The sequence below is a fragment of the Bipolaris sorokiniana genome (genome assembly GCF_000338995.1).
Source record: "Bipolaris sorokiniana ND90Pr unplaced genomic scaffold COCSAscaffold_1, whole genome shotgun sequence".
In the NCBI taxonomy this organism is placed as follows: domain Eukaryota; kingdom Fungi; phylum Ascomycota; class Dothideomycetes; order Pleosporales; family Pleosporaceae; genus Bipolaris; species Bipolaris sorokiniana.
The window spans coordinates 2,390,085-2,409,691 of NW_006911895.1; the positions used below are offsets into that span (position 1 = coordinate 2,390,085).

Here is a 19,607-nt window from a genome sequence, read left to right on the forward strand (position 1 = left end):
GGGCCAGGCAGTCAGTCCATACGAGCGCGTGCGGACTTTGCCGTCGATTATCCACCGTCCACCACCACCGCACACGCCCACCCCCAACAACCACCAACATCACCACCACCACCACACACACATCTCGCGTGTGGTGAGAGAGGCCCGCCGCCATGTCCTTCTTCGGCTTCGACACGACGTTGCCACGTGACCAGGGCCATTCGACTGCCGCCCCCGGCTTTGGCCAGCACGATGCCTTTGCTGCCCTCGGCGGCGGGGCGGCCGATGACGATGTGTATGTCCATGTCGCCCTCGACGCCCACCAGGCCTGCTTCTCACTACTCACAGAATCGACTTCGATGACACCTACGACGGCCTCGGCGACCAGCTAGACGACGATGCCGACGACCGCAATGACGACACCTTCGGCGACGGCCCGGCCACGCAGCAGTCGGTTGGCAAGCACTTTGACTTTGCCGGCCAGACGTCAATGGTTGCTGGCACCATTCAGGAGGAGCAGATGCTGTTCCACGCCCGCCAAAAGATCCCCCAGCATCACCAGCAGCAGCAATTGCAACAGCAGCAATTGCAACAGCAGCAATTGCAACAGCAGCAGCAGCAGCACCAACAACAGCACCAGTACCAACAGAGGCCCCCCGTCCCCCAGGCCTCAAAGCCCAATCGCTCTGGCTATGAGAGCTACAAGGACCCCGAGTACATTCCCCAGCTTGAGGCGCGTGCCGACATCTGGGGCCTCAAGCCCAAGCAGCCCGCCGCCCAGCGCCAGCCCTCGCCACAGCCCCCTGCCGCTGCCGAGATGCCTGCGCCCACCAGAAAGGTCATGAGCATGGAGGAGGTCGAGGCCATGATGCGCGCTCAATCTCTCAACAATGACCCCAGAGCTACCCCGCTGGCTCAGCAGCCACCGCCCCAGGCTTTCCCCGGCTACCCTCAGCAGCAGTACCAGCAGCAGGGTCAGTTCCCCCAGGCCCAGCCACATTATCCCGGTATGCCTGGCCACATTGCGCCCCAGATTCTGCAGAGACCCCAGCAACAGCAGCAGGGTATGCCACCGAGACATCAACAGCAGCTCCGTGCCGAACTGCCAGACCAGCCCGTCCAGTCCCAATCGCCCCAGCAGCCCACCATTCTCCAGCGACAGCGACCCCACTCCAACGACCCCGGTGCTCCGCAGAATCAGATCCAAGGTTCACCTGCACAGCCCCGTCAGATCCTGCAGAACCCCAACCGCCTCGCCGGCCAGGGCCAGCCTATGCAGCCTGGCCCGCATCGCGGTCAGCCAGGAGCCCATAACAGAGGCCCTTCGTTTCCCGGAATGGTTATTACCCACCCGGAGCAGCTCCTTCAGCTGTCCGAGGCTGAGCGTGCTGCTTTCCTTGAAGAAGACGCAAAGCGCGCGAAGCGAAACCACAAGATTGCCCTTTTGGCAAAGGACAATGGTCTCATGACGCCTCAGGACAAGAACTTCATCACTCGTATCCAGCTGCAGCAGCTGATGACCGCGACTGGAAACCTGGAAGAACGGGGCCCTGAAGCTGCCATTGCAGAGGACTTTTACTACCAGGTCTTCAGCCAGATCCGGGGTGCTCCCCGCCACAACCCCCAACAGCCAGCAAGCCAGTTTGCCCAAACCTATCTCTTCCAGACGAACAACCGATTCGGCGCCCGTCGACATGGCCGCGGAGGCGACAACCACATGCAGCGCATGGAGCAACAGATCCAGCGTGCAGTCGAGGCTGCCAAAGCACGGCCAAAAGCCAAACAACTCGTCGTCGAGGGTAGTCTTGGAAAAATTGCATTCAGCAATTCCAAGACGCCACGACCGCTGCTCAACCTCAAGCGACCGGAAACCAACGACAAACTCCCAAGACACCCCCGGTCCTCCATCGCAGATCGTAAACAAACGCTTCGTAACATCGAGGCTGTGTACAAGACGTTGATGCAAATGGAAGATCATGAACGCGCCATGCCAATGCCAATTCAGGAAAACAGCCCTCCTGAAGCCATCCAAGCACACATGGAATGGCGATCGCGGATTGAGGCTCTCCACGAGCAGCTCTGGCTCAACACAAAGATTATGGAGCCCATCAATCCCAAGTATGTCGTGCCCCACAGTGAAGCTGCTCCTGCTAACATGCTCAGCACACCTCATCCCTTCATTTCGATCCTTTCACATGCCAAGGGCAAGAAGGTTGTGCCGCGCCTCTTCCGCCACATTAACGAGCAAGAGCGCATCACAGTCGTGACCATGATCGTTGTTCACCTCGATGCCCTTTCAGTAGTGGGCCAGGCCATTGCTACGCCCGAAGAGCCCCTGAGTGCGGCAATCCGTGAGGAGGTCGATCTCTTTTCTCAGACAGTCATGTCGCCCATCCACGCGCACATTTCAGATGCGCCACTGAACATTGTCATTGGTCTTCTTGGCCTTGTTCTAGACCGCACCAACCTCCACGTAGTGGCGCGGAGCAGGATAGGCCTTACTCTTCTGACATTCCTGATTTCCCGGGCTGAACTCCTTAAGCAGTCGGCGCCCGAGATGGTGACTGATTGGCAGCAATGGACTGGGCTTTACAACCGCTTGTTTGACGTTATTGAGCCGGTTCTCCCTTACCTGTTCCCAGGGAGCATCAACGACACGGACGACATGTACATCTGGCAGTTCCTGGCAGCGATGGGTGTGGGAGCCAGCCCGGAGCAACAGCAGAGGCTAGTACTCGGAGTGAAGGACCGCGTCATGGAAACCGTTTCTGTGAGCAAGGCTTTACCACCAGACATGGCGAGCGCTCGAACGGCAAACGTAAACTTGTTTATGAGAGCGATTGGGCTAGATGTAGAGCTTCTTGGATGAAAGGGCTGATTTGCAATGTTTGGAACACACTATCGCGGTTGAAACGCTACCGATTACGCAGTGTGATGGACGGTAATAGGAGGCACAGTGCGAAGTGGGATGTTGCCGCGCCGGGGCACAACGCACGCGAAGTCTTGGAGGGAGCCATGGCGAATGGGCCAAGCACAGCGGGATGTTACAGATCCGGCAGCAGATGGCCTGGTAGGGATTGGCATATCCTGGTGCCTGTGATTGTTTGTATGGGAAGCAAACATGCACACTAGGTACGAACGTGGGGAGCGGCAATGTCGAGTCATGATAGAAGAAGAAGAAGATGGAAAAAAAAGTATTGTTATTTAATATACGAATATATGCATTGATTTCATGCAAACAAATGCCGCCTGTCGTAGTGGTGTAGATATACACCTGGGGTCCTGACGTTGGTACGTAGCCGAGACCCTGCACATCCAACTTTCTGCCTAGTTCAGGCCAGGACTGATGTACCATGCACACATGTTTTCTTTCCTTCGGTACCAAACACATGGACACGCTATCTGCACTTGGCTAAAATGTATTTCTTGTGGAGCTGGCGCGCGCCTCGAACACGGGCAAAGGACATTGTTTGGTAGGCACTCTTGGCTGCGACCATTGGCATGGTGCGGATTTGGGTCCCATAAGGAAGCGGCTTGCAATTTGAAAAAGCAAATCAAGGGTACACGGCACGCGAGGAAACGCCCCTTGGAAGTCAGGCTCATGTCCGAAAGGCCGACGTGTTCGTGTGTATTGCCATGGTCAAGCATGTTCTCCAAGACGGAGAGTGTTTGAAAGGAAATGGCTCGGCATCATAGCTAAGCATTGCCGCGGACGCTTCTCTGTCGACACGGTGCTGTACGCGCCACTGGCAGGCTGGGCCGGCAGCTGTGTCTACTCGAGTTGCGGGCGCGAGGCCCCTGGGTTTCATCGGAGCCGAATCGCCGGGTTAGCTTGTCTGGCCTTGGCACTCTGAAACACTCTCACCTTCATGCAACCACCAAAATCCGTCGGCGGCGGTAACCTCATGCGACACCGTTGAGAGACATGGAAAACTTCAACATTTGTAAACTTGTCCAAGCAGAGCTGTCGTCGTCGTAAGCAAGCAGGCAGGCAGACAGGCAAGCAGGCGGACGACTGCCAAGTGCGTATGAAGAATGCCCGAGTAGCCATGAACGCATCGTAGCGTCACTGCCATGGCTGGTTGCTGTAGTATATGGCGTTTGTGAATGCTACGCCGCTGAAACGCACTTGAGCGGCGACCCACGCCGACGAGCGTTCTCTCGCTCCACTATCACAACCACCATCGTAGGTGGACGCGTAACGAGTCCATCTGCCCCTTATCGATACAGCCATGATGAGGCTCTAGATGCTCCCTCGCCACTGAGCTTGCGCAGGTCCGACCCACATGGTTGCATTCAACTGAACGGTGGCTACCCAGGCTTGCATAGAGCCAATGGTCTTGACAGGCTGACAGCAACTAGCTGCCATTTCCCCATGGATCTCCTTCAACGTAGTACGCGTAGCGTTTTGTCTGCTGCCGCGTGCATTTCCGTCCGGGTCTTGAGTACGGGCTTAGCGCTCCCAAACATTTCAATATGCAGCGCTATATGATCCGATTCTGGATTCGAGTTTCATCTCTCTACGAGTTTCACCGTCTCTGGATGTAGGCCTTGCACCGTTATTCCTTCTTTTTAAAAGCCACCCTTCTCGCACACTCATTGATAACCATCCTCCAAGGCTAGGCCTGGGTTCCATTTTTGTTTTCTAGGAAGTGGTGTTTTGTTTCGTCTCGTCCGTTTTCTTATTCTCCTTGACCACTTCTTCTCCTCTTTTTATTTCTCCAAACAACAGATTCATTCTGTTAGGCTGCCGGTCAGCGTTTGCTCAACATGCCTTCTCTACGATTTCTTCTTTTTGTTGCTCTTTTGGCAGCCGTTGTGCTCGCCGTCCCGGCTCCCTCCCGCAAGAGGGGTCTCCAGAAACGTTCCTTCAAGGTTCCCAGGCAATTGAACAAGGCCCATCCCACTGGCCCCAATGGTCCTGCTGCCATGAGGAAGGTATTCAGGAAATACAACTTCAAGATCAAGGAGGACTTCATGGTCAAAGATGGCTTCATATCCTTCTCCAAGCAAACAAAGGGCAACGACACTGCTACTGCTGCTGCTGCTGGCTCCAGTGGTAACTCGACTGGAACAGTTGCCGCTAACCCTGCCGACAATGCTGCTCTGTTCTTGTCACCTGTCGACATTGGCGGACAGACCCTCAATTTGGATTTTGATTCTGGTTCCTCTGATCTGTAAGCTTGTGCTCATTGCTACTTACAGCCAACCATGTACTAATCAGTAACGCGCAGTTGGTGTTTCAGCACCGAGCTTGACCCTCAACTCATTGGTCAACACACCGCTTTTGATCCGGCCAAGTCGGCTACGTTCAAGAAGGTGGACGGTGCTCAATGGAAGATTAGCTACGGCGATGGTTCTGGCGCCGCTGGTATCGTGGGCACAGACACCGTCACCATTGGAGGTGTCACTGTCAAGAACCAGGCCGTCGAGCTCGCCAACCAGGTCTCCCAATCGTTTGTTCAAGATACCAACACTGACGGCCTTGTCGGCCTTGCCTTCTCCCAACTCAATACGGGTAAGTTGACCAACTCTCAGGTGCAGCACCTTTTACTAACAACGAACCAGTCAACGACGGCACCAAGAAGACTCCTCAGAATACCTTCTTCGCCAATGTCATGAACGATTTGGACATGCCTGTCTTTACTGCCGATCTCGACCCAGATGGCACCGGTGTCTACGAGTTTGGCAAAATCGATGCCACCAAGTTTGAGGGCGAGATGGCCTGGATTCCTGTCAAGGCTGAGACTGGCTTCTGGCAATTCGGCTCTACCAAGTTTGCCGTCGGTGACCAGTTGTTCGACAACCCACAGGGATCTGATGCTATTGCCGACACTGGTACATCTCTTCTTCTTGTGGACCAACAGGTCGCCGATGCATACTACTCGCAAGTCAAGGGCGCCCAGCTCAATGCTCAAGTTGGTGGCTTCATCTTCCCATGCGCAACCACCCTGCCTGACATGAGCGTCGCCATTGGTGACTCGTACATGGCCAAGATTCCTGGCAACCAGCTCATTTTTGCGCCTGTCGACAAGGCAAACACCACCTGCTTCGGTGGTGTACAGGGCAACCAGGGTTCCGGTCTGCAGATCTATGGCGATACCATGTTCAGGGCGCAGTTTGTTGCCTTCAACGGTGGCAACCAGTCGCTCGGTTTCGGTCAGAAGCCAACCACTCCATAAGCGTAAATATGTGACATGGGCTTTTTATGCCTACCGTGCGGAGAGCTAAGATGATGAGCTGTAAATAATTAAGTGTCTTTTGCACATTCATTTGAGAACATACGAAACGGCCTACAGTACAGCAACGGCTGAGTACAATGAAAAATTTAATCGTCAAATCACTCTGAACCCACGCTGTCTTGTCTGTGATGTTGTAGCTTCTGTTGGTGTTGACTTCTCACGTACAGTGGCCACGTGGGAATGTTGGTGAGACAGACGAGGAAGGAACGATCCTCGATCCAAAACCTAACACCTGCTTGATCACCCACTAATGCCAGGCCAAAAACCTTAGTGGTCACTTACGTGAGTTGAAGTATGCGATTACACGTGTATGGCTACCATGGACCAACCAAGCTCACAAGATGAACTTTGTCCTCTTGAATATGCACGAGCACAAGGCCTCTGTATCGATTATACAACTGAGCCGCTACCCTTTCCGGATCTGGATGTATTATCGGCTACAGCTCTCGATGAGAGCCTTTGCAGTCTCTCTGACCCCTCCACTACCGATGTGGTCTCGACACTAACAAAGGAACGACTTACAGTAAACAGAGACGCTGTACTGCTGCTCAAGAAAATCTATATCTACCAAGAAGAGACTTCTGTCAGCCGTTTTCAGACTGACAACAAAAATTGCATTTTGGATCTAAAGCATGAACTTCCAGTTCTCCAGTCAGACCACGATGTTGACTTGTTGAGTTTCGGTAATGTGGCGCCACCAGACTTCAGGAATCTCAAGATTCCATCTGAACTTGTTAATGAACAAGATGACGAAGGCTTTGAATGGCCTGCTACATACCTTACATATCCTGCACAATGCGATGCGCAAGCCAAAACTGAGAAGCTTGCTGTCTCAAGAAGCACACTCTTGCAACTCCAAGAAGCCATCCGCGATGCATACGTGCCAGGGGATAGCGAGGCGCTGAAGACTGAAGATAAGATCTACAATCGGGTAATTGGATGATGTACAATCTTTGCATACGTATGCTGAAAAGTTTAGGATTTAATTATTCGGCCCATCACGCCTCCCTTACTCCTGCTTTCTCCATTGCAGGTGCCCTACATACCTTCATCACCCACAAACAATCTGCCGCTTATATCAGATAGCAGCGACTTTGTCCGTGCAGAGACAGAAGTCATTCAAAGTGAGATCATGGCTGCAGATTCCCTTACTCGGAAAGAATCTGATAGCAGTGATTCGATGCTTCTCGACATGATTCATCCGTTGTCGTTTAGCCCACTGCCCGAGGCATGTGCACTGATTCCTTCGAAGCGTAAAGCTGCAGACTTGAAAGTGGAAGGGCCGTTGACACCATCGACGTTTTCTACCTCACCGATGAAGAAGCTCAAATCGGTGTCTCTTGCCACAACATTAAGTGAGCTTGTCTCATATGAGCCCTGGGGTCAGGATAATGGTGATGATGATATCGCGAGTGAGGACTTTGAAATCTTCGCGGAAATTGAGCTACTCGCTGAAAAAGTGAGAAAGTCTGTTGGAAATGAGCAACTGTCCTGTGCTGATACGACCGCACGTGTGGACGTTCCGTATATCGACTCTCCACTACCCGTGGCGCCGTGGGTTGAGTATAGTCGGCGAAACCGCGACAATTGCCGGTATCCTACTGAGCTTGAATCTCAGGCGCAATTTCTACGGAGGATCAAACGTGAGGAACTGAAATTCGCGCTATCCTGGCATGGAATGTCAGTGCCGGAAAGAGAGTTGCAATGGGGTTTCTTGACGACAAAGATATCAATACTGAATCTGGAGGAGACATTACATGGCGAAACCGATATGAAGAGAATTTTAAGTGAAGCCAGTACAAGTAGCATTGCAACCAGCTCTACGCAGGTGTGGAAGCGGGATGGGCTCAGAATCTTTGATGAAGACGACGAAGACGAACTAGAATCAGTGCTTGATGAGCATAGCCAGGACATGCAAGCTTTATTAAACAAGCGCAAGCTGAAACTAGAAGATACGATAGAGACACGTCACAAACAAGCAGTGCTACAGCGCCATATACCAGCAGGCTTGGAAACGAAGACTACGGATATGAGCCAGCAATTGTCACAAGAGCAGATTTCACGGCTGAAGCCTGCACACAAGAAAAAAGACGGTAATAGCAATGAGCTCATGTTTGGTGGTTTCTCTGCTACAAGTGCTCTTCACAGGTTTTTGGAGACACGTGGAAAGGCTGCTGGGTCTGTAAGAGCTGATACCGTTAAAAAGCCTTTTTTAGGCAAAAGTACTCGTTCAGTGGATATCCCGAAAGTTCAGGCCTCCAAAAGACCTGTCGAGGAGGCAAGAAACGAGATGCACATGGCACATTTTAGAGACGATGAGAAGACGAAGATGACGGACCCTCCACCCTCACCTACAAATATCCCAGCCGACCTTGAGCCGTGTTCGATCCTCATCTCGTCAAAGTTTCTACAACAAAGAAGCCTGTTGAGGCAGATAGAACAGATGTTTCCAAACGCTGAGATGGTGTACCGAGACTACACTCTACCGCATTCGCCGGCCAAAGATGCCGACATGATTCTTTCGCCTTCCACCGGTCTGATTCTTACTTCTTTGCAACAGATCAAGCAGCGAGCTCTTCCGGGGCAAACAGAAAGGTCCCCGATAAAGGAGTCTTTGGCTACTCTCCAGTTACGATACGAGAGACTGATTGTTCTGATCAGCGAGGGACTAAGTCGTGAATTGGAAGAGTTGGGGTCAAGCCGTCCAGAGGACCCACGTGATAGTGAAGCATTGAAAGCGATTGAGGGATTTACTTCTAACACAGAGGGTGATGTGCTAATCCAGTACGTTCCCGGAGGCGAGAAGGCCCTCGCGCGTGCCACGGTGACAGAAATGGGAAAATACGGCTTACCGTACGGCTCAGCTGACATTGGTGACATTAAGCTTATAACGCAGGAAACAACAGTAAGTACTATAACCCTACTGAGAAGCATCCCATCTTATTGGCCATTACTAGTACGAGGTTTTCCTGCGTCGAGCAGGTCTAAATCCGTTTGCGGCTCAGGCCATTGTCGCATTGCTGAAGAAGCCGACGACGCTCGAAATTGCACTCTGTTCAAGCTCACCTTTTGCAGCCGAGCCGAAGCACATATCTGCAACCGGACTCTCTCGCTTTCTGATTATGAGCAAAGATGAGCGAATCCATTTGTTCCAGACTCTGATGGGTGGAAGTCGGGTGTTGAAGAGGGTCAGTGATAGGCTGGACCAGGAATGGATCAGCGCTGCACACGGCTTTAGGATGTGAGGTAACTCCATTCTATGGGGTCTTGCAAAAGCATTGCCAAAATCATAATTGCAGATTCCAGCATAGCAAGACTTTTGTGGGTGTAAGTTAGCAATGGACATTGCATATGTCAGGCGATGTAAGGCGATGGATGTGGGGCGAAGCTTGGGCCTGCCATGACGCAAAACACAAAACATGTCAAAGGCGCCCGTCAACATGGCTTTTCCCATGAACAAAGCTACACGCTCAGCCTGTAGCCTGACGGCCACCCAAAAGAGCCCTGGTGGTTGATCGCATCTTATACAGTATCTACAATGTCCTCTCCTGTAGGCATAATAATATCCGGCCGCCCTGTCATTACCGAGCCTTCGTCCATCATCTCGCCCACGCAATCGGCATTTCAGATTCCCTCACAGCCTTCTTTCTCCCACATTGTCGTCTTCCTCCTGCCTGGAGTCGCACTTCCAGATGGCACCGCTGCTGCCGTATATGCCCAACTGCCCGGCACAACCGAGTTTAAACTGCTCGGCGCAATCGCCAACGAAAAGCCCAGTGCCATCTTCAAAGTGAACACCAAAGCGGGGAGTCTAGGCAGCGATGACTCCATGGTTGACGAAGGAGTGTCCATGGATGCAGCAAACGGAAGCACTGCGCTGCTGGCCCTTGGAATAAGCGTTGAGCCTGCGCAACAGGTCACCGCTGCTATAGAGCAAAACAAAGCGCAAGCTGCTGCGGGGCCGCAACCAACAGGAGCAATCCAGGGCAATGAGCTAGTGCTCAGGGGACAGAGGAGTGTCGAGACAAAGGTTCTCGCACAGAGAATCATCAAGAACTGCTACGACTTTTTGACGAGCTGGGGTACGGGGGATACAGTACCGCTCAAGGCTTTCCAGGCGTGGTGGACCAAGTTTGAAGGGAAAATTGAGAGAGACCCAGGTTTTTTGGAGAGGGGTGACGGAGGTTGAATCTTTGGAGACACCAAAAGAATACCACGAACATGGCTGCACAGCCAATGAATGCTATGAACATACGACATACCCACACATATACGAGACACTATCCTAGCCGACCTACCAAGCCTTTTCAAAACGCTTTGTTCACACCGTCCCAATCTGGCTCAGCAAGCGACGCCGCATACATTGCATAAGGCCATGAAGCCTTGGGCGCCTTCCTAGGGTCCATCTTTGCCTGCTCAACGACTGCATCTCCAAGCACCTTCTCGATCCCTACTCGCTCGTGCTGTACCTCCAGCCTCTCTCTCATTGCTTCGAGCGTGCTCCATTCTGTAACATCCCTTCGAAAGTCTGTGACTACGGCTATGCGCACGATTCTCGAGAGCTCGCCGATCCGCTCTGCAATGCCAGGAGATGTGTGACATGCAATGGCGGTCCATACACAGTGTGCATCTTCTTTACTAACACCGAACTGCGAGAGGTGCTTGACTGCTGCATCCGCACCTTCGACTTCGAATCGCTGTGGGCCATTGTATTCTTGCGTGGTGCCGATATCATGGAGGAGGCATGCGGTGAGTAGTAGGTCGCGCTGGTGCGGATCCGTGAAGTACTTTGAACTAGTGTGTTTGGCTATTTCGTCTGCATACTTGAACACCCTGATGCTGTGGTTGAGGATGGATGGATGCAGAATGATTGCAGCATGTGTGTACGCAGCTTTCGATATCAGTGTATCCAGGGAAGCCTCAAAGGAATAGTGGTCGGGTGCACCACCAGCGTCTCGAACGGCGGCACTGGCAAGCTCGGAAGGTGGGCACATGCTTTGCTATGGTGATTGAAAGGGACTTTGGTTGTGAAACAGAAAATTGTGGTATACGAAAGACTCGTCTTTAGGGTTCGCCTACACCCGAAATTTCTGTTATACAATACCTGGTGCGCCCTGTTGTCATTAAATTCCTATTATGGCAAAGCGTGGACAGGCGGGGGTGGTTGTGTGACAAGCAATCTTTCGCAACATGATGGCAGATGAGTTTGATCGATATGTCTAGTGCACAATGGTCTACTCTCTTTGTAAAGTTCCATTACATATACAATTCCATGGGCTCTATTTGGCGTGCCGATCAGTGATCGCATCGAGCGGTTCGGGCATTTCTTCGGCACGGGACCGATGCCGGCACCTTGCCGGTTCCACACTTGTCACTACTACAGCATAGCAGAGCACAACCCGACGCATGGAAAATAAGGCTGCAGCTATGGAGTAACATCAATGACTAACCGCTCGGGGGAATCATTTTGCAGGCTCTGCATATCCGTGCTTGGCATTTTTTTCCTTGAGATGTTCGAGCGACCGGAGAAAATGGATCATGGTAGTACTTACTCAGATCCTACGTACTGATAAGCGCAACGGCACCAAGACTAGTCTGGCCAATCCGCAGAGCCAAGCCCTTTGTACATAATGGCGACTCGTAGTATTACCTTTCAGCGCTCGATGGGGAAATATTGACGGGACATGATAACGAAACCTTGCCTCTTAGCTTAACATGGCTTGAGATAAGCCTGCCGTCCAGATAGGCGTGTCGTGAGTTGGCCGACGACGGAGGTGACAAATGGATCCGTTGCAATGATAATGTGTAGGAATATATAAGTCGCCTTGACAAAGCTGAGTTGGAGTACCTAGGAATCGTAGTCATAGCTGCTACTTGATTGCCAAGATGAAGGCCTTTGTGCAACTCGTTCCATTGGTTACGTCTTTGGCTGTTGCATCGCCCGTCGATCTCACTCGATCACAGGTACACAGGCTATTCGTACGCCAGGACATCCAGACACCAATCAATGCCTCTCTTCCAAATGTCACAATCTTCGCAACCGGAGGTACAATTGCCTCGCAAGGCAGTACAAACACACAAACAACCGGCTATTCAATTGGCCTCGGAGTCCAACAACTAGTCGATGCGGTACCGGAACTGCTCAACATCTCAAACATTGCCGGATACCAGGCCTCCAACGTAGCCTCTGGAAACATCAACGAAACTATTAGCTTGTACCTCGCACACATGGTCAACGAAGAACTCGCAAAAGACCACATTTCCGGCGTGGTTGTCACCCACGGCACCGACACGCTTGAGGAAACCGCCTTCTTTCTCGAAAGCACCGTCAACTCCACCAAGCCCGTCATCGTCGTCGGCGCCATGAGACCCGCCACCGCCCTCAGCGCCGACGGCCCACTGAACCTCTACCAAGCCGTCAAGCTCGCCGGCTCGCCCGCCGGACGCAACCGCGGCACCATGATTGTTCTCAACGACCGCATCGGGTCCGCCTTCTACACCACCAAAATGAACGCAAACTCCCTCGACACCTTTTACTCAACCGAAGCAGGCCAACTCGGCGTCTTCATCAACCAAGTGCCCTATTTCTTCTTCCACCCCTCCGAGCCCGTTGGCCGCGTCGTCTTTGACGTCTCCAACGTTACCGATCTGGCCCCCGTACCGATCTTGTACGCCCACCAGGACATGCTGCCCGCGCTTTTTACCGCCTGCTACGATGCCGGCGCAAAGGGTATCGTGTATGCTGGTGTCGGTGCCGGAGGTATGTCGAGCGCTGCAAATGCAAATGCAGAGGCGCTGTACAATGCTACTAGTATTCCCATTGTTGCTAGTCATAGGAGTCCAGATGGCATGGTTCCGCCGCCGAATGGGGATGACGATTTTACTATCCCCAGTGGATTTTATAACCCTCAAAAGTCGAGGGTTTTGCTGCAGTTGGCTCTGACGTTGGGGTGGGGCGAGGAGCAGATTAGAGAGTTGTTTGCAAAGGCATATCCCATGCCTTGATAGCAATTCAGGGAATTTTTTTTAATACATAATTAGATTTGCAGTATACGATGTTTAGTAATGCCTTGTTGAGCATGATAGTATTGCTTACAAATGCTTCTAGTCAATTCGTTGATGTCGAGTCTATCATTCTTCAATGAACAAATTCAACCGTCTGTTTACATGATTCTAACTAGAAAAAAGGTAAACAGAAGTCAAGGTTCGTAGAAATTGTAGCTTACATGCGCAAAAGCACCAGTTGCTACCTATGATAAACCCCAAGCAGCAAAAAAGGATAGAAGATGCCGACTATCGAATGACCTAATAGCCTGACACTGGTCGCAAGAAGTATGGAAAACAGGTCTTAGAGATCCTCTAGAATACCCAAACGAGCCATTGATGACTTTATGAAGCTAGAAACTAGTAAGGGTCAGGTGTAGTACCTTTTTCTTATGCCAAACAAACCTCGACACCGGCTTCCCCAATAAACTTGTAAGACAAAAAAAGGAAGAGGATCCCCAACCCATGAAAACGCCCTCACTGTTACATGTCTACATACCACTACCAACACTTCCCTGACTATTCTCTCTTCGCGGCCCGCCTTCCATACCTTCAAAAGCACTACCGCGCCTCCCCAGATTGAACATACTTCCCTCGCTACCCTGTCTTCTTCCGGCTATGCCACTAGGCCCTCCAAACGTACTGCTCAACGTCCACCCTCCAGCTGCAGGACTTGCATCTCTAATGCTAATCGCTGGGGGTAAGCCTAGACTTGGTATCTTGTCCTCGCCTACTGGTAAGATTCGTGGTGAAGGCGAAGGGGCATGGCGGAGTCCTTCGGCATAGAAGGAAGAGAGGAGAGAGATGTTGGAGCAGAATGCTTCTACTTCGTCCTTGACTTGTTCGGGGGTCAGCGAAGTGATAGCTGCGAGGTGCGGCGTGGTGGCTGTAGATGATCTCTGTTCGTGGCTGGTGAGTGCGGTGTGTAAGAGGCTAGCATCCTGGACTGGTCGAGCCAAGGGACTGGAAAAGGGACTACGATGCGGATTGCCCCGCTCTGCTGCTGGTGTCGAAGGCATGCGACTGCTTTGGCTACCGTCCATTGTCGCTTTTTTGTGCTCATAAGGATCGACATGGCGGATTCTACTGTTGTCTTTGGCACGATTGTGTGCAAGGCGATTCGCTAGCAGCAAGAAATTTCCTTCGTCGGTGATTTGAGCGAGCAGTCCTCCACTGCGATGAATGAACTGCGTGTACTTGTAGTCTGGGTTACCCCAGGAATACGTTGCTTCCACGTCTGGTGGAAATGCGCTGGCAGCTTCCATGTCAAGAACAAAGTTCAACCTCCGTAACAAAGCTTTATGATACAAAAATTTGTCTGTCCTAGAGTATTGAGGAGAGAAGCTAGTTGAGTCCCACATATTCTCCGGCTGGGATCTAGGAGGCTGGAGTGCGAGCTTGACCAGATATGGAGACCGGAAGGGGTGATGGTCAACAATGTTTGCTACCTCGGCGATAGGGACTTCGACGAGTTTTAGGCCGTACTTTTCTACGCTTGTAGCCCAGGTAACAATAGCATCTTCTATAAGCTTTGCCGTTACGTTCATCCAATCGATGCGGATGTGGTAACAATTGTCAGGGTTATGTAGACGATCATAGTGTAGCGAGATAATCTCAGGGCGGTATGAACGCTTCCTAGGATCCACATCGTAGCGCATAACGCGAGACAGGATGACTTTCCTCTTAGGAGGCTCAGCACGTGTTGGGGTTTTCTCGCCTTCTTGGGGAGAGTCAGAGTTTGTAGATGATGAATCCCCCGTGCTAGGTCTTGACTTGATACTCTTCGAGATCAAAGGCGATGTCCGTGGCGCCTCTGAGAGTGGCGTAGAAGGAACTGACTTGTCTGTCTTTCGCATGCCAAACCATCCAGTTCGCGACTCGACTCGAGGAGCCCGATATTCTGCCGCAATCTGGAAGAAGAAGTTGCCGTCACGAAATGGATGTCTTCGCTGCACATGCTGAATCAGGCCTTTGTGCATGAGTTCGTTTCCGAAATCGACAGCTTCGTCTCTAGTTTCAATGTCCTTGAAATTGGAGAGGAGCCAGTTGGTTAAGTCAAAGCCTAAGAAGCAATTGTAGTGCAGTTTCAAGTGCCATCGGCGATCAAGCATCTGAATGCCTTTCTCACCTTGCAAGTCTTCTGCAAGCTTCTTAATATCGATGTTCGATGTATGGTATTTCTCAGAGTCTGGGAAAACAGAGGTCTGAAACTCGCTGTCCGTATCTTCAAGTAAAGAGTTGCCTAGTCCTGCCGCTACGACCGCCGAGGGATCGCGAGTGTGGTATTCAATTGCAAGGGGATTTGGATCTTTTTGTTTCGAAGCATAAGAGGGCTGGGAATAACGCTCTTCTGGAGATATGAAACGAAATTTTTGCCACAGCTGCGTGAGCTTTCGGATCCCTTCTAAACGGATCTCCTCTTCGGAGTCTTCAGTAAGCATTGGAAGTGGCCGCCTATGCACTGCCGGTATCTCAACAGGAATCAAGACGAAGCGCGCTCTCCAAAAGCGTAGGATCTCAGAAAACTCATCATGATAGCCAGCTAAGAATGTATCGATGATATTCCAATTGTACTCCCTTCGCGGTGGCCGTAGGATTACATCTCTGGGGTCATAGGTGTCTTCGAAAGCTGTACGGATGTAGGGTCGATACGGAAAAGGCTTATCTACGCCGGCGGAGGATTCCAAAGCTGTTGTGGGCTTTCGGTTGTAGCGTCTTACCTCTACTTCTCCACCTGCTACACAAACTAGTTGATGTATGCTATTTCCCACGCTCATAAAAACGGTATCTCCATCGTTGGACATGTATTCAGGTGCTAGAATGCTAGCGAGGGTTTTCTCTTGTCGCCCTGAAAACTCTGCAACAGAAGAGCCCACAACAATCTGAAATCCGTGAGAAAGACGAAAAGCGATAAGCTCCTTGATAAGGGACTCCCTGCTCTTTGGAGCCTCCGGCATATCATCGTCTTCGTTTTGTGTGATCTTGTATGGGCTCTCATTGTATTCCGATGTGACTTGTTCGACAGTAGGAAACCACTCATGAGTCAAAGGGACAGCGGCAGGCGAGCACAACGACCTCCATTTCACGGTACCTGTTCTTAGCGTTCTGGGGAAGACGTGATGCCACCGCCGATATTGATTTTTGGAGTTGATGTTATTCTTTTTGGGATTACAAGGATTGACCAAGACTGCCCAGGGCGAGATGGCACTTGTAGGGGACAAGGTTCGTGGAACGTCTCTAGCACCTCCGCTAGAAGACAGATCTGGTTTCGGTCCAACATGCTCCCCGGTCCCGCGAGCACCCGCAAGAAGGAACGTGGACCCTGGGTCTCGAACGGCTGAGCTAGATTGGGAAGGAATAGATGGTTTGTTGAATCGCATACCTCTGACAGTCTCAATAGAACGACTAGCTTGGTCAGAAGCGAGCGACTCAGCTGACACAGGACCGGCGCGTGATGCGGGTTTGATGGCAATAGGCTGCGAAGCTTTCTCCGTAGACGTGTGGCGAGTGCTAGCCAACCTTTCGGCAATGACCCCCTTTTGGTTATTCTCAACGGTCAGCATGGCAGGTTTAACCTTGCCTTGGCTAATATCGATGGTAGCGTCTCCGAGGGTTGGTTTGGCTGGCGCTGCTTTTCCACCGAAACTCATCTGTCGTAAAAACCAGTTGGAAGGTCTACTTTTTATCTCAGCCTTGGTTGAAGTGGTGGTTGCCGCGCCAGTGAGAGGAGGGAGACCGGCTCGCCTCGAAGGAGACACTCCTCGGCTGGGTGCAGGAGAGTGCTTTGGGGTGGCCTGCACGGAAGGACGATGGCTTTGAGACTCATCAGAATCCCCTCTTTTGTGTGATACTGGACGCCCCATACTGACACTGCCTCTTGCCAAGTTCTTTTGCCGTTGCAGGATGTCAGCACGCGGCATGCCTTCGACTTTGTGGTCAGACATGCGATAGACAGTACCACGGGGAGAATGACTCTCAACCTCTTTTGTCTTCTCGCGCATAAGTTGTGGGAAGTTGTTTTCAGGTGGCGGACGGGCGGTTTTAGGAATCGACGGGCCAACACTGCGGAATGAAGAAGAAAGTTGAAAACTCCTGGATAGTTTGGGTGAGCCACTGGATAGCTGGTCGCTCAGCCTTCTTTGATGTGCTCGATACTCTGATACAGAGTGTCTTTCCATGATTGGAGAGAACACGCCATTGTCATATGCTTCCATCCAGTTCTTGTACGCAGTTCTACCTTCGTCTAGTTGGTCATTCCCATGCTCTTTGTCCCCTCTTGAAGAGTAAGAGCTTGGTCTGGTAGTTGAGCGTTTGGCTACAGTGACTATCTTCTGGTCATCCTCGTCTCGGTCGAACGATTCACGCAGATGGTATGGGTACATTGGATCTTCTTCCAGATACGGAATAGCAACGTCTCCCATTTCATTTTCCATAACACCCATCATTTGGAGTTCGAAAAGACGACATCTGAGGGAGAAGATGCGACCCTTTTTTCGAGACTTCTTCACAATTTTGTCGGCTTTTCGAGGTTTTGTAAGCTCCAAGATCTCTTCAGAAGTGCCGGACCAGAAAGAGATATCCACCCAATATGGCATTGCGAATCTCCAGTTGTCTGTAGCTTCTGCGGAATCGTCTATCGATATGTGCTGCATGGTGGAGGTGCGAGAAACGGAACCAAAAATAGGCTGACTCTGGCGGGGAGTTTTGTCCTCTTCAGTCCGCGATATTCCTACAGGTGCATGGTGTTTCTCTCGCTCAGCTTTCAAGTCGGAAACCGAGCGAGGAGTTTGATACTTGAAAAGAGGTACGGAATGAAGTGGCATTGGTGAGAGGCACACCAAGTCGATGCCGATGCCTGATCCAATAAGTGTATCTGTGGTCAGTTTGAGCATGTTGTAGTCCACCTCGAAAACACCTGTGCCAGGGCTGACGACTATGACAGAGATACCTGTTCGAACGAGGTCGCGATCAATGTAGTCTTTGGAAAACTGAGCTGCAGCTAGGTTGATAGCTTCAAGAATGTTGCCTTGACTTGCAGATGATGGTCTTCCAGCAACGACGAATTCAGACATTGAACCATCCACACCTGCATCATCTTTGTTCGCGACTTGCTTTACTGGTTTGCGCACAAGAGACACTTCGCGAAGGAACATTCTAAACTCTTTCTTGAGCTGATACAAGATGTTGATCCAGTCACCACTAGCTATGTCGCTCACAACGACCCGATAGTAATCTCTGAAAGTGCCCGAATGCGAATCAAAGTGCGTGTCGCTTGTCGCTCCCTCAAGATGATCAGCTACTAATTCGCTGTCGTATTGCATTCGAGTAAAGAGGATGATGGTGACAAGATGTCGTGCGTTGATTCTCAACCATCTTTTGAAAAGATCCGGGAGGAAGCCGCTGACAACTTTGTTAAACATGATCTCTCCAGCGCCTTCAGTATCAAAGTCCCACATCTCCCGAGACATCTGGATAAATAGGGTGTAACGTGCCGACTCGCTGCGAAATATGGGTTTCGACTTTGGCGAAAAATAGCCTGAATGGACAGACTGGCCATTGATGTAGATGTGCTTGATAGTAGCTTTGATGGTCCCCATGAACAGTAGCCTCTGGCCCCGGTAAACGGTACGTTTGCTGAGCTCGGAGATTGCCATGCGCCACATATCTGCGCGTGCGAGATACTCATCACGAAATACGATTTCTACATGATGGGCTTCATGTAGATCTTCATCAGCCTCGGTCACCACAACTTGCATCCTATTGCGGAATCCGAATACCTTGGCAATGCGTTCGGATATAGAAACCTTGGCTAGGTCAGTCGTGACTGGTGCCAATATCAGATGCCACATACCTGCAGGTTCGGATACTTTGACTTCAAGTCTGGAGAAAGAGGTTTTGGGACAAACACATAGGCTTTGTCCGCGTCGATGTCGCGGCCACCGGGAACAGTCGATCCATTCTCATCGAGGGTTATCATGTTCGAGTCTCGACGATGTCTCCTCGGATGGCTATGATTGTGAACATCTCTAGAAGATGCATCGTGTTTGTGTTGTGCGCTATCATGCTGTGCGCTCTTCGGTCCTGCATGGAAATTGCGAATGGCGTTGTCTTCCTGGATGGCTACTATCTGAAGCAAGGAACCAGCACCGGTAGGGACCTCGGGAAATTTCTCGCTGTTGAATACGATTTCATCTCTTGAGAAGTTGTCGTCATGCGTCCATAGGGTGCACACTTTCTGCACTTGGGCCTGTTGCGGATGTGATGCGGACTTCGACATGATTCTTATTGATGTTGCGGAGGGTGGCTCTAGCTTTGTGCTGGCTCACAAATATTTGCATTTTA

At 51.3% G+C, this 19,607-nt stretch overlaps 7 protein-coding genes across 7 annotated transcripts; 5 read left to right on the forward strand and 2 right to left on the reverse strand.

Moving 5' to 3' along the window:
- The first annotated feature begins 65 nt into the window (after positions 1-65).
- Positions 66-3,215, forward strand: COCSADRAFT_32502 (uncharacterized protein). The gene is made up of 3 exons (XM_007696120.1): positions 66-274; positions 328-2,097; positions 2,143-3,215. Exons 1-3 carry the CDS (start codon positions 153-155, stop codon positions 2,846-2,848), a joined length of 2,598 nt encoding a protein of 865 aa, XP_007694310.1. The 5' UTR covers positions 66-152; the 3' UTR covers positions 2,849-3,215.
- Positions 3,216-4,413: 1,198 nt separating this feature from the next.
- Positions 4,414-6,328, forward strand: COCSADRAFT_32503 (uncharacterized protein). The gene is made up of 3 exons (XM_007696121.1): positions 4,414-5,156; positions 5,214-5,497; positions 5,548-6,328. The coding sequence occupies exons 1-3, from the start codon at positions 4,750-4,752 to the stop codon at positions 6,159-6,161; spliced, it is 1,305 nt and encodes a 434-aa protein (XP_007694311.1). The 5' UTR covers positions 4,414-4,749; the 3' UTR covers positions 6,162-6,328.
- A 212-nt stretch (positions 6,329-6,540) lies between these two features.
- Positions 6,541-9,466, forward strand: COCSADRAFT_77191 (uncharacterized protein; the record flags this gene model as incomplete). Its single annotated transcript, XM_007696855.1, has 3 exons — positions 6,541-7,152; positions 7,201-9,126; positions 9,179-9,466. 3 exons carry the CDS (start codon positions 6,541-6,543, stop codon positions 9,464-9,466), a joined length of 2,826 nt encoding a protein of 941 aa, XP_007695045.1.
- Positions 9,467-9,637: 171 nt separating this feature from the next.
- On the forward strand, positions 9,638-10,469 carry COCSADRAFT_214309 (uncharacterized protein). The gene has a single exon (XM_007696856.1). The coding sequence runs from the start codon at positions 9,760-9,762 to the stop codon at positions 10,408-10,410; it is 651 nt and encodes a 216-aa protein (XP_007695046.1). The 5' UTR covers positions 9,638-9,759; the 3' UTR covers positions 10,411-10,469.
- A 59-nt stretch (positions 10,470-10,528) lies between these two features.
- COCSADRAFT_78432 (uncharacterized protein) lies at positions 10,529-11,215 on the reverse strand (the record flags this gene model as incomplete). Its single annotated transcript, XM_007696857.1, has 1 exon — positions 10,529-11,215. One exon carries the CDS (start codon positions 11,213-11,215, stop codon positions 10,529-10,531), a length of 687 nt encoding a protein of 228 aa, XP_007695047.1.
- Positions 11,216-11,938: 723 nt separating this feature from the next.
- COCSADRAFT_32506 (uncharacterized protein) lies at positions 11,939-13,381 on the forward strand. The gene has a single exon (XM_007696122.1). The coding sequence runs from the start codon at positions 12,108-12,110 to the stop codon at positions 13,224-13,226; it is 1,119 nt and encodes a 372-aa protein (XP_007694312.1). The 5' UTR covers positions 11,939-12,107; the 3' UTR covers positions 13,227-13,381.
- A 43-nt stretch (positions 13,382-13,424) lies between these two features.
- Positions 13,425-19,603, reverse strand: COCSADRAFT_177519 (uncharacterized protein; the record flags this gene model as incomplete). Its single annotated transcript, XM_007696858.1, has 3 exons — positions 13,425-19,069; positions 19,117-19,533; positions 19,592-19,603. The coding sequence occupies 3 exons, from the start codon at positions 19,601-19,603 to the stop codon at positions 13,757-13,759; spliced, it is 5,742 nt and encodes a 1,913-aa protein (XP_007695048.1). The 3' UTR covers positions 13,425-13,756.
- Positions 19,604-19,607: the final 4 nt, after the last annotated feature.

What these genes read in the sequence shown, in the direction of transcription:
- COCSADRAFT_32502 (XM_007696120.1), top strand. Translation starts at nt 153, where the DNA reads ATGTCCTTCTTCGGCTTCGACACGACGTTGCCACGTGACCAGGGCCAT. An exon ending in GGGGCGGCCGATGACGATGT is followed by an intron (nt 275 to 327) that starts GTATGTCCATGT and finishes CACTACTCACAG; the next exon opens with AATCGACTTCGATGACACCT. An exon ending in ATGGAGCCCATCAATCCCAA is followed by an intron (nt 2,098 to 2,142) that starts GTATGTCGTGCC and finishes TAACATGCTCAG; the next exon opens with CACACCTCATCCCTTCATTT.
- COCSADRAFT_32503 (XM_007696121.1), top strand. Translation starts at nt 4,750, where the DNA reads ATGCCTTCTCTACGATTTCTTCTTTTTGTTGCTCTTTTGGCAGCCGTT. An exon ending in GATTCTGGTTCCTCTGATCT is followed by an intron (nt 5,157 to 5,213) that starts GTAAGCTTGTGC and finishes AGTAACGCGCAG; the next exon opens with TTGGTGTTTCAGCACCGAGC. An exon ending in CTTCTCCCAACTCAATACGG is followed by an intron (nt 5,498 to 5,547) that starts GTAAGTTGACCA and finishes ACAACGAACCAG; the next exon opens with TCAACGACGGCACCAAGAAG.
- COCSADRAFT_214309 (XM_007696856.1), top strand. Translation starts at nt 9,760, where the DNA reads ATGTCCTCTCCTGTAGGCATAATAATATCCGGCCGCCCTGTCATTACC.
- COCSADRAFT_32506 (XM_007696122.1), top strand. Translation starts at nt 12,108, where the DNA reads ATGAAGGCCTTTGTGCAACTCGTTCCATTGGTTACGTCTTTGGCTGTT.